The sequence below is a fragment of the Phoenix dactylifera genome, chromosome 5, assembly GCF_051530095.1.
Source record: "Phoenix dactylifera cultivar Ajwa chromosome 5, Ajwa_hap1_PhDact_Kaust_v1.1, whole genome shotgun sequence".
In the NCBI taxonomy this organism is placed as follows: Eukaryota; Viridiplantae; Streptophyta; class Magnoliopsida; order Arecales; family Arecaceae; genus Phoenix; species Phoenix dactylifera.
In genome coordinates, this window is record NC_143194.1 from 31,156,502 (window position 1) to 31,173,925 (window position 17,424).

At 38.8% G+C, this 17,424-nt stretch overlaps 2 protein-coding genes across 3 annotated transcripts; both read right to left on the reverse strand.

Annotated features, from left to right (window-relative positions):
- Positions 1 to 3,364: 3,364 nt before the first annotated feature.
- On the reverse strand, positions 3,365 to 8,876 carry ADCL (D-aminoacid aminotransferase-like PLP-dependent enzymes superfamily protein). Of its 2 annotated transcripts, none has more exons than XM_008777582.6 (5): positions 8,453 to 8,876; positions 7,522 to 7,577; positions 5,897 to 6,075; positions 4,393 to 5,066; positions 3,365 to 3,628 (listed from the first exon to the last, which is right to left on the reverse strand). In XM_008777582.6, the coding sequence occupies exons 1-5, from the start codon at positions 8,655 to 8,657 to the stop codon at positions 3,534 to 3,536; spliced, it is 1,209 nt and encodes a 402-aa protein (XP_008775804.4). In that variant the 5' UTR covers positions 8,658 to 8,876; the 3' UTR covers positions 3,365 to 3,533. The 2 variants fall into 2 exon arrangements, with proteins under 2 accessions (XP_008775804.4, XP_026656566.4); XM_026800765.4 differs by having other exon boundaries at positions 7,522 to 7,580; positions 8,453 to 8,838.
- A 3,412-nt stretch (positions 8,877 to 12,288) lies between these two features.
- Positions 12,289 to 17,360, reverse strand: LOC103696067 (rho guanine nucleotide exchange factor 8-like). Its single transcript, XM_008777581.5, has 7 exons — positions 16,919 to 17,360; positions 15,486 to 15,602; positions 14,588 to 14,742; positions 14,362 to 14,436; positions 13,988 to 14,260; positions 12,997 to 13,317; positions 12,289 to 12,896 (listed from the first exon to the last, which is right to left on the reverse strand). The coding sequence occupies exons 1-7, from the start codon at positions 17,175 to 17,177 to the stop codon at positions 12,480 to 12,482; spliced, it is 1,617 nt and encodes a 538-aa protein (XP_008775803.5). The 5' UTR covers positions 17,178 to 17,360; the 3' UTR covers positions 12,289 to 12,479.
- Between the last annotated feature and the right edge of the window lie 64 nt (positions 17,361 to 17,424).

The window sequence follows — 17,424 nt, forward strand, 5'->3', positions numbered from 1 at the left end:
ATAAGTGGAGGGTCTCAATGACTCAACTAGCCAAGCTTCCCTCCTCATTCATTTCCAATATTTATACATCCTTTCTTCAAGATTAAGCATTCTCAATTTTAGTAAAAGCTATCGATTGATATTTTGCCAAGGAAAAAAAAGGATTGAGATGTCATAATTCCTCTACTTCGCATTTAGTCATTAACATTATAAGGTACATACAAAAAAAAAGCATGATTAACTAATTTGGTCAAACTTTTATGGATAAATTAATCAGATTTATATCTTTAATATTTCATTGAAAAGCAAAATATGCAAAAAGTCGTACTAAAGAGGATCCGAACTCTATTATAAAAGAGTTTGGCTTGCATGGCCCTCTAGAAATAATTAATAGTCATGGCCGGCATCTCTGATGGATGGAGAACAATATCAATTTTGAGCCAACAATGTCTACATTGGCACGTCAGATATATATTTAATTTTGTCGGTTTTGTAGACGGTTGGCACGCTAGATTATATACTTAATCTTACCGGTTTCGCAGACGGTTGCATTAAGGGAGGTGACTGCCGCTTAAAAACAAATGCCTGCTATTCAACCTTCAGTCTCCATCTCTTTAAAAGAAAAAAGATTGGAGATGTTAATCTCAGATTCTCAAGTCAGCATGTTGAAGGGTTTGTCCATAAAAAATTCCATTGCATGCTCTTTTATCCATTAAATGCTTGTTTGAGGACGTGGTAGACTTCTTCATCCATATTTGCCCAACATTCTCCTCCCCATCTCCTCAAACCCCAGTGGCCCACCATGAGAGATGTACATTTAGTTGATAGCGATAGTCCCAAAACAAGGGACAGGGCCATGATTTACTTAAGTTATGTTTGGAAGAGCTTCTAAATGTCCAAAAAGTACTTTCTGATTCTCTAAAAATATTTTTGAATAAAAAAAAAATATTTAGTAAAAATTTTAAAAAATTATTTTAATTTTTTTAAAAATCTAAAAATAGTTTTTTATTTTAAAACTTTTCGTAAAAACTGATTTAAATTTTATCCAAAAATTATTTTTTGATCAAAATATTTATAATAAAATATAATAATTAATTTCCGAATGTGTGAGATGGTGGTTGGATTCCAAGGGACTTGTTTTCGTAGAAAAAAAAGACCACGATTAAAATCCATTATTTCTCTGCGACTCGGAGTAGTGGTTTCAGTAAAAATGAGTAGTCCTTTCCCAGATGGAGCTAGTTAATTTTAACCGCAGAATTAAATTACATTCAGGTCCAGAGATTTCTTAAATTATGCTTTAACTTTACTGCCTCCGTCAGCTGCCGTAAATAATGAACTTGTCCCCGTCACGCGGCCTGACGAGACAAGTTCACTTTAATGGCGGGCGCTGAATTACATGCTACCCCCTCGATTTTTTTTTTTATTTAAGTTCCTTGAACTCTCGTCCCTCAGCCGTTGGTAAAATTGAATACTCAGTCGTGCGGCGTGACAAAACTAGTTCAATTAGAAATTGCAGGCTTTGTTTTTATTATTTTTTATTATTTTTAAAAGCCTTCATTATATCCCGAATTTTTTTTTGACTTTTACCATTATATATATATATATATATATATATATATATATATATATATATGGATTTTTATCTCCTCCTCTCCTGCCCATCTCTCATCTTTTACCGGATCTCACTCTTAACCTTGTCACCCCTCCTCAATGATACTATCAGCTTCTTCATCCGACTCCAAGTTATTCCTCATCCCAGCCATATTGTCAGCGCCATTCCACCTCTCTCTCTCTCTCCCTCTAATACTCTTCCGATTACCTTTCTGACTAAATCACACTCTCTCTCATTTCTAACCACATCGCCGGCCTTTTCCTCCTCATCCCTCTAGCATTCTCTAAGCCACCTCTCCGTCTAACGTTGAGCTCTCTCTCATCCTCAGCCACATTGCCGATTCCATCTTCTCTTCTTCTCTCTTGTCTCTGGCCATGTCGCCGACCCTCGTTATCTTTTGTAAATAAAAAAAATTGTAACAAATATATTTTTTTATTAGAAATCTAAAAAATTAAAAATAAAATTTCTGTTTCAATATTTTTGTTTTGTTTAAAAAAAAGATAATTATGCCAAACACAGCCTTAAAAATTATTGTTAACTGGTGGTGGCCGCACCGTACGGCTGGAGAAATGAGCCAGTCCCAGCAAGTGAAGTGGCGGGACGCCATTTTTACGGTGTGGACTAAATTACCCGCGGGTCCTTATAAAAGTTATATTTGTTCTCATTTAACATGATAGCTGAAGTGATCTGATTATAATTTAGTCTGAGCAATTATTTGGTCTTGTCCCGGCAATTCAGTTGCCGGAACTAGCCTAGAAATTTTGACGGAAACGAGACTAAAGCCTCATGAACTTTGAAATACGCATAAGCACTCAACTTCTGACATCCAAAACTAAATTTATATAAGGAGCAGCAAAAGTATACTTGGAGTGAAAGCTCATACTTGAGTATTTTACTAACACATGCACAAAGCCTTTTAAGCTTCAATTGTTAATTTAAACTCTTTAGTGCCTGGAATGTGTCATCAAATTTTGAATACATAGACAGAGTTCTGCCTTACTGTACTTTTCCTCCTTGGGTACATAATATGGATTCAACTCAGATAATCATAAAGGAAGGTCCTGTTTCGCATCAACTGCCAGTTTCCAGTTTTTGATTTTTGTTTCTAAAATTATGGAAACTGAGACTGAAAACTGCGACTTGCTAACAAAAGACATTAAAGACAAGCTTCTTCATGATATTGACATTCTCTCTCTCTCGCTTTTTTCTTTTTTCTTTTTTTGGTATACCGGCTTCTCAGACCATACGTATATGAGTACAGCCAATAAAGTTAGAAATATTGACATTCTTGATAGAAAGGAAGAATCAATGGATCTCTCTGCTTAGGAACTCTCGATTAGAAGAATCTTAAAAAAAAAAATCTTTTAATGATATTTGTGAAAAAAAAAGAAAAAAAAATCACTTGGCTCAAAGGAGACCGCAACACTTCATTCTTCCATAAGGTGGCATCTGAGAGGAAGAGAAAAAGCCTCATTTCTTCAGTGATGGAAGATGGAGTCGGCTGTTCTTCCCATGAGGATATCTCTGAAAAGCTCCAGTCGTTCAGTGGCTTATTTGGGTCTTTTAACGCTGAAGCAGTGTATGAAAAAGGAAAGAAAATGAAGAAAAAGGCACCCCCTCTCGCAGTTGTAACTATTTCTGCTTTCAATTAACAGTAAATCACTTGTGGGTACTTTTTTTCAATAAACTTGAACGAGTCATAAATTTGGAACCTGATTTATTATTCTGCAACTTAAGGCACTAGCTTAATAAGAGAAGGCAATGAAACTAGCATTTTCTAAATCAAATGATCTGATAAAGTGAATTGTTTCAACTTACATCACAAGAATTTTGAAATCTGACAAGGTATAAGACCTAGCAAATTTATATCATGAGGCCAAAGGTTCAGGTCTGATACCATATTTTTCCACGATTAGTGAACAAGGGAAACAGCCAAGCAAGTTCAGTAAGGTACGGGTACGCGAACTTCTGGAGGACCGGACTTCATGTCCTCCAGAATGAGATCAAAAAGAGCTTGAGCCACAGGACCTTCTTTGCCTGTAACAATAAAATGAAAAATCAGCATTCCAGTGATCAGAAGGTTCATATATTTGTAAGAGGCTACAACTATGAAGGTTTAACCTCATTTACATAAATATTATTTAGCAATGTATGAGAGTAACAGGATATTTTCAAACCCAGGTCACCTGATATTGTACAACCAATCATGAATGGTTAATTATTCAAATAATAAGGTGTCTGCTGGATACTCATTTACACCGATGGAAAACAATTCAAATAAAACCTCACTTACATGCCAATTTAGTGTAGTGAAGCCCAGGCAACACTATCAGAGGTGTGCATTATATATCAAAACATTTCAGCCTCTAGGCAATTACCATCTTTAAGAAACAAAGACTGCTAACTGCTATAAAAATAACCCAGTTAAGGCCTGTACCAATGACTTCCTAGCCATAGTGTCAGGCTGAAAGCAGATGATCATGATTTAGAATTCACAACAGATCCCAAAACATGAATGCAACTCTTACTGATACAACATAAAATTAAAATCCATTTTATATGACATCAAATCCAATGGGATACTGGATAACAAAAATATGAGACTTTCAAAAGAAAAATTTAGTGTATTAATCCTATTTATGTTCCTCTTTTTTTTTTGTGTGTGTGTGTGTGTAATCATGCTTTCAAGCATCTTCAAGTGTTTGACGAAGAACATGCATTTAATGCATATTTGTTGCCCAAACTAAATGACCAGAACAAAAGAAAGAAATTTGTTAATTATGGAGGTAAACTCAGCATACCAGCACCGATGACTTGGTCATCCCATTGCAGGACAGGCTTTACGATAACACCACTCCCAATAAGCATCATCTCATCAGCCATCTTCCCTTCCTGGACAGATACATTCCCTAGTCTGATTCCTCTAAGTCTCCCATCTGCCACAAGTTGTTCAGCAAGAACCAAAATTCGTTTTGCTGTGCACCCACTAAGAATTTTGTCAAAGTGGGGCATCAGAAGCTCTCTATCTGATGTCACAAAAGCAACATTCATGTTAGGACCCTCAGCAACAAACCCTTCATCATCTAACCAAATTGCTGCAAATGCTCCATTCTCTTCGGCTTCCATCTTGGACAGCGCATTAGGTAAGTAGTTTACACTCTTCATTATGGAAAACTGTGGTGATTTCATTGGGACTGATGATGTAATGACTTTAACACCCTTCCGGTCAGGTAAAGCTCGGCCTTTGATCACAATGGCATAGAGAACAGGGTTTAGACATCCGGATGGAGATAATAAGAAATCACCAGGTCCAGGAGAGAGCCAGTATCTCAATGAACCTTGCCTGCATCTTGAGGTGCTTACAGTTTGGATAAGGATGCCTCTCATGGTTGAGCGCTCAAATGGGAGACGAATTTTGGCCATAGATGCAGACCTTAAGAAACGATCTAGATGTTGATCTAGCTCATAAAGGTATCTGAGATCATGAAAACATACAAAGAAACTGTGTCAATATTTGGAGTGAGTATTGGCTTATTGGTGAATATGGAAGGCATGGTTGATTGACATGAATGGGATTTCTCTTCCTTAATCTTCTAAATTTTTGAATTTTTCTCATTGCCCTTCACTGTATTTAAGAAAAACAAAAGAAACCACACAAGGCAAAGTGAGTTAACAAATTACCAAAATATATAGATATTTATAAGGTTATCTATAAAAGAGGCTCAATTTAGATAGCTCACAATAGATTCCTTTAATTAAACATGCATTCTCATATAGATATTTCTATATTTCATGTATTGCATATCTGCAAACATCATCTAAAGAAGAAAAACTCCAAATAAAGTATGAGAAGGATACCCTTTTTTTTGACAGAATATGACAAGTCCACGCGTCCTCATAAAAAGAATGCATAGTGAAAAAATTGACAATGAAAAACAAATCAAGTGCATGAATAAATAATCTTAGTGGTCTTCTATGTGAAGGCCATGAGTCACCTTATTTTTGTTTACCAATGGAATCTTAAGATTGTTGGGTTAGAATAATGGAAAGTTCAGGTCCATGAAGAGAAAGGCTCACCCAAGTGATCTGGAAAGATCAAAAGTCGACGACTAATCATCAACCATACCACAGCTATCTGTTCTATTAGTTCAATAGTACTAAATGATAAGAAAATATAGCCCTATTTCCAAGCCAGAAAGTAAAGCCAAAATATTTAAGCCACTCCTTTCATCACTTTAAGAAAAGCATAGACAATATCTGCATCTTTCACATGTCCCAAAGTATCGCAAATACCTTGGTTCTTACCCATCCATTATGGCTGCAGTATCAAAAACACCATGTCCTCGATGGACCATGTGATCATCCATGTGTATCACCATAGCAGCAGGATCTGTAGTTATCCCACCAAAGATGCTAGAGTACATTGCCATGTAATTTTGCCTGCTAGTTACTTTTTCCTGGAATTCCCTTAGCTTTTCTGCAACCTTGCATTCACAAATAAATTGAAATTTAGCAAATATGTTCTAACAGCAGATAAGTTAGCATGACACACTTACACAAATAAATTAAAATTTAGGATACTGGGCCACCAATCAATTTGTTTGGCTCCTCTCAAAATGAAAAATTAATAAAAAAAAAAGCTTAGCAGCCTATTCATCCACAGTTCGTTGTGCCAAGGCATTATTTGAGTTAAGATAAAAGATACCACAAAAGGTAAATGCTTTTTTTTAATGTAGTAGTTCTAAAGTTCATATATGACCACAGATCTTTGTTTAACAAACATAACAAGAAGAACCTTATGAGGCTAATTAAATTACAGCTCTGTATGGCTTCTAAATGAACGTCCTAGTGCACTACACCCATTCACTCTGCAGGAAAGAATCTATTCTCTCCTTTGATTCCACTGCCAAGCTATGCTCACCAACCAATCAGCTGGCTGGAGCACTTCGTTCTCTCAAAATGTGTTGTATTTTTAAGTCCTCAAGCTGAAAATAAAACAGCTATTTGAATTGCGATACATGGTCAAACAGATACAAAGTTTGAAACGACAAACAAACTCAGGATTCTCTCTCTCTCTCTCTCTCTCTCTCTCTCTCTCTCTCCCTCCCTCCCTCAAAGAAATACAGTGGGAATGCCACCACCTGATTCTGAATTGTGGACCTCTCACTTGAGCAAGATCTTAAGGGAGGCTGTCAATCACTGAACCCAAGTTGTGTTGGCAACAACTCCGATACTTTGATCATGGCTGCATTCCTCACTGCCTCACCAACCAAAGAGCTCTCTGAAACATTCCCCTCGTTTCCACCACTTTGTAACTTAAAAGTATAGCTGATTATTAGAAAAATTCTCCAATATTTTGATTTTGGTATTTTTTTCCAATTCTTTTCAATCAATCAATGATACGGGTTGGAAAATAAGGTATTCTTCCTACATCATCCCTCCCATCTGCAAAGAAGTCATATTTGCAAAAAAGTTCACTTCTGTGCAGTGAATCCAGTGATCTGCCAGCACTCAACAAGTGCCTATTATGTGTATGATTATACATTATAGGATAAAAGACAGTCTATGAACCCAATAGCTAATTTCATACATTAAGAAACAACCACAAACAGATAAAAAGTAAATAAATAGTGAAGGGAAGGTCTTAATCAACACATATTACCATGAAAGGAACCTTATTATATCACTAGAAACAAATTATATGCAGGTGTGAATTTCAATGTTAGATCAACAAGTTGGTAACTTAGAAGGAAAGAGACGTTTTAATATAGAATCATTAGAAAATGACAAACCAACAATAATAAAATATCATCATTAACCACCATAAACAAGCTTAGTTTTATCAAACCATTCTGCATACTCTCCAGTGGTGATTATACTATACTAATTGTTGTGAAGTAAGGAAGGAACCAAGGATTGCAGAAGTACACCTCAGAGCCGGACAAGAGAGGAACACGAAATGTGTCGATGCCCACACCAGCAGGATCTGCTGAAAAAACTAGCAAATTAGTCTCTCAGGTGATGTTTATATAAATTATCTATCAATAAATATAACAATTTCTCATTTCTGTGGCTCAAGAAAAAACTCAATCATGACAAATAATATAGGCATTAGAACCTTCTATTGCAAAAATAGATCTAAAACCCGTAATTGATTTCTAATTTGAAATGAAAAGAATCATGTAACATCTCTCCCCCTCCACTCCCCTCCCATCCCAACCAAAAATATTCATATGAATTTTACTCCATAGTACTAGAAAAGACCAATCTCTCGATTCCCCTCCTCTCTCCACAAGTTTAGGTTCATCCAAATCATGAGAGATAGAGAGAGTCCATTGCTCACACCTTCCCTCCCCCTCTTAATGACTCTAATTGCACCCACCAAAATAGAACATGAATTATACTTCTAAGAAATACAAAAAGCCAACCTTATTTTCCCCAGATGTAAAAGAAAAAACCAAATTTTCAACTCCATTTCCTTCTCCTCCTACACACACACTCTCTCTCTCTCTCCCCATCCACATTCAGGTCCAAACAAATCAGAACAGCAGGCATAAAGAGTGTTAGAAATAATTTTGTGAATTCAACCAAACTCCTCTTTCTTAAAATAGAATTCAACCAAAATCCCTTTATCAAAAGAAAAAAACAAATAATTAATCAATAAACAAGGGGAACATCCAGCTAATTCATAGAACTCTTAAAGGCCAACCTTCCTGCTCCTTTCCTCCTCTCGCAACCATTTAAAGTCTACCCAAATCAAAAACGATAGCCAGAAAGAGTATTAAAAAGAGACCAAAATCGAACTCTTTTAGTCAAAAACGAAACAACCGACTCAAAAAGAGAGGAAAACCCGATACCCACCACCCCAATTCGAACTCGTCACGGCCCTCGTGACTCCCCACCGCCTCGCCTCCACCCCCACCCCAAAACCCCGATACGAGCCGCCGTGAAACGCGACTCTCGCCCTTCCAGGTGATCGAATAACTCCCGGAAACCCGGCGATCCTCCCGATCGGCCAGTTTCCCGATACCGGCTCGCGCAGGGACGGTGCCGTGAGAGAAGCCATAGCAGCGAAGAACAGAAGGTCGAAGCTATCTCGAGATTCGTCGCCCGAAGATCACAGAGAAGAGACCGAAGGCTCGGCACCGGATGCCTTCGTCTATTTAGAAAAAGAACAAAAACTCCAGCCCGTATAATAAACGTATCGGCCGGAAGGCACTGGGAATTGTTTATTCTCGGAGAAGAGCATGCGAGTCTGTACGAGAAACACGTTAAAGTTGCACCCCTACTCTCTGGCTTTGGTCCCTTCGAAAGCAAGCTCAGTAATTCCATCTTATTCCACTATTCCGTTATTCCATTTGTTGGGCGAGCAAGACTAGCTGACTAGTGCCCACCAACCGCAAGTCAATGTATTCCTATCCTAGCTATCATGTATCAGCTTGGCTTTCGTAAAGAACGCCATGACTAATAAATCGAGCAATTTCTCTGGTTGAGTTGTTAAAGCACGCCGAAGACATCCGATAGTTGGTACGAGAAACACGCTGAAATCAAATTAATTGTTGGGTTTGGTCGCTGAGAGCTTGTATGAGGAGGAATACATTGGCTTCTAAAGAGAGTGGCAAGTTGGATAGCTACAAGAGGCATCTAAGTGCAAGACACCAGCAAGGCCCGGATCAGCGTCTCTTCATGTACGTGCATGCCTCTGCATGTGTTGCATACGTGGGAGCATAGGTATGCATGCATCCAAGTGCATGCCCGTGCTAAGAAGAAGGCAGCTAACGGGAAGGCCTGCACGAGGCCCAGCATGTACGAAAGATCGTCAGGTTCGAATCCGAGACGGCTCCCGGCAGTAGAAGACTGCCAAGCAACTGATCCATCCCATTTACTGGCATACCAGATTAGCAAGCTAGCTCGCAATTTTTCCACTTTATTTGTTATATTTTATCTATTACTTGCTTCTGCTCGATTTTGATGTGTTTACATTAGATTAAGCACACATTGTCTTGGCTGTTAAAGGAGGAGCGATGTTGCATCGACCCACTGGCAGACCTTCACTTCGACGTAGTCCTTTCTGAGTCAATTGAGGGATTCAGCTCGGAGACTTGACACGGCAGGTAGGAAAGTAGCATGAGCTTATGTGGCATATTATATCTGGCTGAATAGGAATGCGAGGATCTTCGAGGATAGAGATTTTTATTCGAGATCAGTGGTTGATAGAGCTTTTGCACATGTTGTCGAGCTGGTGAGCGTTGCAGCTGACATTTTATCTGGAGATGACAGAGACACTTGGGGTTCCTCTTTGGCTCCTATAGCGCCTAGGTATGCCATGATACCGACAGTATTCTGTGAGCCTCCATCCTCTGGTTTTTTCAAGGTGAATTTCGACTGCAGCATATCGGAGGGCGGCAGCAGATGTGGCGTGGGTTTTGTGATCAGAGACCAGAACTCCAGACTAATTATGGCTAGAGGTCGGCGCACATTTGATGAATCTGTTCTTGTGGCGGAGTTGCACGCGGTGTGGGAGGGTCTCGTCCATGCTAGAGTGTACCTGGGTGCTCGGTGGATATTCCTAGAGGACGACTCGACAACAGTAGTCGGCTGGATCTGGTGCCGGCATGCCATGCCGAATCTACACCCACACTCCGGAACATTTGGCGCATGGTGGAGTTAGATTTATTTCGAGAGGCGAACAGTACTACAGACTGGGTCGCCTCCTATGCAGCCCACTACTCCGGATTTGTATTATGAGGTATTTCTGATCGTGTGCCGCAAGCATTAGATTGTGTTTTGTCTTGTGATTGCTCGGGGCCCTCTCACGGCCGTGTGTAGCGAGATGCCGGTTCCAAAAAAAAAAAAGGAAAAAAAAAAGAAAAAAAAAAAAGAAAGAAAAGAAGATGTTGGGGAGAGGAAGGATTGATGCGGAGAATTGTCAGTTCCAAAGGGACATCTCTTGTAGTGAGAAGCGACCAGCCTGCCCAAGCGAATGCTTTGAATCTCGCATGGACTTTGAAGCTCAATATATTGAGTTGTGAAGCAGGGTTCTGCAGATAACCACAAAGAATTTTTTTGTACTTGAGGAACACTTGTTTCTAGCCAGAACTATGGTCAAGCAGGAGCCATGTCTTTGAATGCATATATAGATGAGAGACATTCTTATCACAGAAATAGCTGAGTTTATTAACCTCAGCTTGATAAGAATGAATGGATTTCAGTTTGCTGAAAAGAAAACAAAAGGAATGGATTCTCGGTAACAACTAACAGGGTTAAAAAAAAAAAATCAGAGATACCCTGTTAGTGGGTGGCTTGATGCAAAGTGCTTCAAACTAGCTTGATCTCATACGGTCAATCTGCATGGGAGTTGATATATGGGGTATACAATGAGTCCTCCTGTCAGCCAGGTGTAGCTCCTTCAAGTAAGGATTCATCGTGCACAGATCTAGTCAGGAAGTTAGGGATTAGACCATAAGGATCTGTTACATAACCAGAAACCAACCAGAATAGCAATTGCAAGCTAGTGACTGCTTCAATCCTAGTTCAGAAGTCCCACGGTCTAAGAGAATTGTTTGATCCGTTTTCCACACTGAGTGACCAACAGTCTTTTGAAACTTCGCAGAGCTGTGGGAACGTGAGAAATATCAAGTCAGAGATTAAAAAGATCAGGCATGATAAAGAACAACCAAAGCAAGAAACTTGTTTGTGTGGTTGTCACCTAAAGCAAGAAATTTCTACAAAGCCTGTCAAAAAACAGAGAATTTCTACAAGAACAAGAACCAATGAGACGAAAAAATGGAAGTTGATTTCAAGGTTATTATTCACCAAAATATAATTGCACAGGCTTGGCGATTTTATTTCATCAAGCCCCTCTCGTGTTTCTAAATCTCTTTTATACCGGTACCTCAGTCTGGGTTCCCTTTGTTCAATAGATTCTGCATTTAAATAAACTCACCAAGCTCAAAGAAAAAGATAGTAACCAGAGCAAATAAACTATTTAGCCTTCAGAAACATAGATTAAAACTCCATGCATATAAAAAAGAATATCTTCCATCTATAGTTGCCAGTAAAGTCCATTTCTAAGCAGTCACTGGCATTCGCCCAAGCAAAATCTGAGATCAGGTGGTCAATCTACAATTTAAAGGGAAGCAATGGCTTCTCGAATTGTGCAGGTGGCACCCAAGTGCCAGAGCCCCTGAACCCAAAGCCCAATGCCCAAAAGGAACGGGGTGATGGGATTACTCTTAATGATCAGTACTGTTGATTTGGAGATATTATTCAGGAGTATGCAACAATGAGCTCATGCCACATTCATTTTCCCTAGCAGCAATTGCTTCTTTGAAGATGCATGTATGGGTGATCCTCGGTCCATGTCATCCATGGGGACCTTCCTTGCTTATTTAAAGGGTTGCAGAGGCAGATCTTCTTCTACCCTCTCGACCATCTGGATTGCTTATCTTGCTTATCACATATGGTAGGCCAGAAATACCAGAGGTTTCACCTATAACATGCTTCTGAATTATCTACATTTAAATCCAAGCTGTCTCACTCCCTATCTGTGTCCATTTTCACATCCCCTTTGCTCTGCAGAACCCCTTAATAGCGATCGTATGGGACATGGAAGTGCGCTAGATTTCTTGATGATTTCTTCAGTTATTGGCATTTTAGTTAGATTAGCTAGATTATTTGATTTATATCAGCACATGTTATTTTGAATTTATTGTAAAAACTATTTGATTAAATTAATGTTTAAACAAATTTGAAGTATTTGTAATTGCTTTAATATGATCAGCTGCCTTGCATGCTTGTACGGTCCGCCGTGCGGGCGTGCGGCGTCTGTCGTGCTCCGGGCTCGAGAGGTGACAATTTTCACATCTCCTTTGCTCTGCAGAACCCCTTAATGGCGAGCTGTTGGACTTCTCAAGCCTCCCAAGATCTCGAGCTTCTCTCTATATGAAAATTTCTTTGCCCCAGTGTTAGGAGGCTTCTTGAGTTTTTCCATGTTCTCACGCAAACTCCCTGAATCCTTCTTTTCTGCTTCCGCATCTGGATCAAAATGCCAACCCATGAAATCTGACAGTGTCATTGATGTGGGTGCTTCCTTCAACTTCTCTAACTCTTCCTTCGGGTCCAGTTTCTTCACGATTCCTGTTGTGTCTGAATCAGACCATGAGTGTTTTCTGTTTGAGTCCTTATGCGATGGATCTCGAGCAACAGAGTCTGCATAAAGGACATCTTCAATTTGCGACATCACGGTGAATGCTAAGCTTTCTAGAACCCTTGAGTAGCTTTCTAGAACAGCTTGTCCAAAATCCTGCAGAAAATTCAGTAGATGATTAAGAGCTTGCTTTCATTGCTTTTCAGTAGAGGGAAAGGCATGTTATTTTAGGATAATGAGGAAAGAGAAAGTTTACTCTGTTGTACTGGATTTTGCTTATGTCAAGGGCTGATTGAGGAATGCCAGGAAATCTTTGCTTGATAAGGTGTAAGATGGTTTCTGCTCTCTCTTCAAACTGCTCCCTCTTCTCTGAGCTAATAGTAGAACCCCAAGATGACTTGCCATCCTTATTGTGCATCTTCCTCTTCCAAATTATAATGGATGCTTCAATCCGGTTTTTAAGGTCAAGGACCCCGTGCTCCGTCGCCAAGTCCATTGATGCAAGAAACTCTTCTGGGTTAAACACTTCAACAGTAATGCTCTTGTAGATTGCATCTCCAAGGCTTGACCTCCCATTCTTTCATAAGGAGAAAAAAGCCTAACTCAGAAACTAGATATCATTAACAGATAATTAGAGTGAGCATGTTTCTTTTTCTTCTAACGGTAATGAGGATCAGAAAAATTAAATAATACTATCCTATAGGCAGGTTCTTCCAGAAATCAAACACATACTATCAGAATATCTGGTATGCAGACTGATAGTTCTCTGGTAAACTTTACTGAAAATGGTAGGGGGCCAAGCATGATGGTGAAAGATGTACTTTGATATCTAAATAATTTGCAAATCATCGAACATGACACAACAGAATAGTCCTTTTTATTATTTATATATGATTAAAGCGACAATTGGACCGAAATGCCAGAGTCAAAAGAACGGGCACAAGGATTGCTCATGGAAGAAGCATGACCTTTCACAAGTCATTTTAGATGTCAAAATTCCTGCACCAAAGTGTTAATTCTGGTATGTATTATTTATGCAATTGAATCAGTGAATATTGAATCTGCATTTATAACGTGGAAACCTGCTAATGTTTGGTGAAAAATGATATCATTCTATGGTGGCATCTCGGTAGGAATTTCATGATTATTTTCATAAAAAAAAAAAAGAATTTCATGATTGTGTGGCCTTGCAGCACATATTAACTGGATAATAGGAAGAAAAAAAAAAAAATCAAATGAGTGTCTACCTTTGGAAGCGATTCAATATGCACCTCAGGGACCTCCATTTCCGTAAGAACCTGAGCATTTATAGCCATAGCTGCCTTCAGAACTTGGTTTACGGACTCTTTTTGGTATACCAACCATCTTGTGGTGACCTCAGAGAGCCCATTTGGAGGCACTTTGACAGTGGGAAGCCACCACTTGTCATCCTTCCTCCCTGTGTTCCCCTTCTCAGACTCATCAGCATCTCGTGATACATACCAAAATTCATCCTGATCTTTGAAGTTATCAAGATAGCCCTGTATTCCCATGGAAAAGGATATGAAATTAGAACTGTATATCTTCATAAATCATAGAAGATTTCTACCTTAAATAAAAAAAGAGGGTTGGGCTATCTCACAATAAGCATTGCATCGAGCTTGCGTAAGGCAGGGATGTTAAAGTAAAGATCTCTTCGTTCTTGAGTTACCATTATCTGTACAAGTGAATGATAATCAAATTCATGCAGATTTGAGGCAGATCATTACGTGTATGCAGTGCTTAGATTTGGAAGTAGTAGTATAGTGATGACTATCTAAGGATGGAATAAGATAAGAAGGAAAAGAAAGAAAAAGTTCATCTATGACCTCCATGTGTGATCCATCTTTTGATATCTGTTTTGAAGGAACAAATTCTACAATATGATCAGTGACAGATAAAAGCCAATCAATTTCTCTATGCCACCTTGCTTTCCTTTCAGCAGACATTGGCTCTAAACGCCTTTGCTCACCAAAAACAGAAGCTGCATTAATCAGAAAAGAAACAACAAGAAGCTATCAAAAACAATTTTAATTTGTGTGTGTAATGTGATATGAGATATATCTAATAGTGTAGAAAGATGTTTATGTCAATATCTAAACTTAGTGAGATGAATGTTATCTCTGCAGAGTGAAGAACTGGCTTAAGGATTGTTATCAAGTCCTTAAATCCAAAAACCAGCTGAGAGTTTAGTGGATCAATCAGAAAACTCAAGCTGATAACTAGAATTTTAGTTGAAGAGTTATTCTAATATTTTCGCTTCTTCGCGTTGGGTCTTCGCATGGGATTGTATAGCTTTGCATGTTCTTTATCATTCACTTAATGAAAATTGGTTTGGTGCTTCTTCACCTAACTGTTTTTTCAAAACTAAAAACAAAAATGAAGGAAATACAATTCCCGTGACATATATTTTACAATGGCCAATGCTAAATCAGCAATTGAATCTCATGTTGTGAACGCTAGAGCTATTACCAGTTAATGTAAATCAAAACAATATGCTCTCAATCATTTCTAGATACAGGGGTTGCTTGAGATCAAAATAAAGATGCCTAAACATATAAATCAACTTTCAAAGGAAAAACAAAATTTATTTTCAGTCAGCACTTACATTTGATTTCATATAACTAATTTTCTTCCAATTGCCTATATGAACTATACTAGTTGTTTTCTACCAACAAATATATACATCAAGAATGAAAAAAAAATGACAGGGAAAATTAGCAATACCGGCAAGATTGGTGATGGCATTGGACAGAGCTAGAGCTGAAGAGACTCCTTTTCCACCACCTGACATGTCTTCGCCGAGGAGCAGCTTCGCAAACCTCTCCTTCATGAGCTCCATATCTGAATCAGACTTACGAAATTATATATTATCATCGACCTAGACCTGCTTAATTGCCTGTGTTATAAATTTAGCAGGATGATAACATGGTGTCGCGGATCCAATCATAACTGGCATTATTATATTATTATTGTTCATCAAAGTTGGCTTATGCAATATGATTTATTTAAAAAGAAAATAAATATCTTGCGAATGCATGGGATCTTATAAAAAAATAATCCATACAGGATTCTTTAATAATTTTATCATGAAGTGCACTTATAAGAGTCGACCTGCAGAGCAATGTCCGGATATCATTTTCAACTAAGGTTTATGCATCATTTTTAATCAAAAAAAAAAATATTCTTCAATTTCCATCCTAATTTTTGAGTTTCAAATTTTCTCCTCCACTTCTTTGCTTTATATTTTTCGCAGTTTGTTTTTTTTTTTTGTACTTTTACACTCCCCAAAATTAATTAGTACCATTGCTAGGTAGTGGGCCTAGTAGCAGCTGAAAAATTCGAGTGCATGGAGCACGTGTACTTTGTGTGAAATGAATGTGAGATATGAGTTAGATTTGTTGGGAAGACTAAAAAGACTTTGCAACAACTTATTTAACATATCAATGACGGAAACTGTTACTGTTTGCAATAACTCATGCTATAGTATCCCTTAATCTATATAGATTATTGGTTGGATCCACTCTGAAGCCATTTGTCACAATCCAAAATCACATCTTAAAAAATAGCCAAAAAATATTATTTAATTTTTTAGTCTTATATATATACTTAAAATCTCTTCGATAAATAATCAAACCCCCCCCCCCCCTCCCCCCCCCCCCCTCCCAACTGCACTCATCATTGCTAACCATCAGGTCTTACATCATATTAAAGAGCTTTAAAACTTGCTTGGAATCCTTAAAGATCTTAAATTGTAGATTTTAAACCAATAAAGATATGCTTGTGTTAGCTCGCCAATAGGAGAGCGGCCGGTGGCATCGGTACATTATTATATATCATCGATAAATTGGATCAGATTTACGAAATTATATATTATTATCGAAACCATCTTTACATTATTCTATCAGATTATTAAAGCTCTATCCAACACCTACCAACAACTATGCATAATTTTGGAGAAAAACTCTCCAGATAAGATGATCCCTCAATCAGGGAAAAAGAAAAAGAAAATGAAAGCGTGATATGCTGAACGGGTCCAATTTCCGATATAGGGTGGTTTAATCTAATCTAATCCTATTTCCGTACTGTATCTCTTAGTATTAAAAATTTTCAAAGTCCAAATGGTAAAATAGCCTCAATTTGGATACAGTGGCTTTTACCTGAGGGCATCCCACCATTGCGCAGGTGAGATTTTGGGGCATTGCCGGAGGACCGGTCGAGCGCCCAGCCGATCTGCTGCCCGTCAACAGGACGACGACCCAAAGTTTCTCCCTGGCTCCGAAAGATCGCGTTCTCCTCACTCCCACCCGCACCCTCCAGAATTAGGCTCTGCGCCTGGCGTCCCGAGATCTCGCACGTCTGCTCCCTCCCCTGCACCGGCTTGTCGAGGCTCGGTCCGCGCTTGAGGAATCGAACCATCACACGTTTTAGCGACTCTACCTTGGACCAGATGCCGCGGAAGGGGAAGAGGTCGTTTCTCTGAGAGGGAGAGAGCCAGGAAGTGGGAGTCGGGCGGGCGTGGGAGACTGCCTGCCGAAGGAATTTGAGGAGACCAGAAGCGATCCACCTATCAAAAAATGAAGCTACGAGTCGGAATGGAAGGGAAAGGTGGGAACCTGATGGTTCTAAGACCAATGCAATCAAGCTAGGAGATGGAAAGGATGGG

What these genes read in the sequence shown, in the direction of transcription:
- ADCL (XM_026800765.4), bottom strand. Translation starts at nt 8,657, where the DNA reads ATGGCTTCTCTCACGGCACCGTCCCTGCGCGAGCCGGTATCGGGAAAC. An exon ending in CTCTCTTGTCCGGCTCTGAG is followed by an intron (nt 6,076 to 7,521) that starts GTGTACTTCTGC and finishes TGTGAATGCAAG; the next exon opens with GTTGCAGAAAAGCTAAGGGA. An exon ending in ACTGCAGCCATAATGGATGG is followed by an intron (nt 5,067 to 5,896) that starts GTAAGAACCAAG and finishes TCATGATCTCAG; the next exon opens with ATACCTTTATGAGCTAGATC.
- LOC103696067 (XM_008777581.5), bottom strand. Translation starts at nt 17,177, where the DNA reads ATGGTTCGATTCCTCAAGCGCGGACCGAGCCTCGACAAGCCGGTGCAG. An exon ending in TGCCATCACCAATCTTGCCG is followed by an intron (nt 14,743 to 15,485) that starts GTATTGCTAATT and finishes TGATTAATGCAG; the next exon opens with CTTCTGTTTTTGGTGAGCAA. An exon ending in AAGATGGATCACACATGGAG is followed by an intron (nt 14,437 to 14,587) that starts GTCATAGATGAA and finishes TCACTTGTACAG; the next exon opens with ATAATGGTAACTCAAGAACG.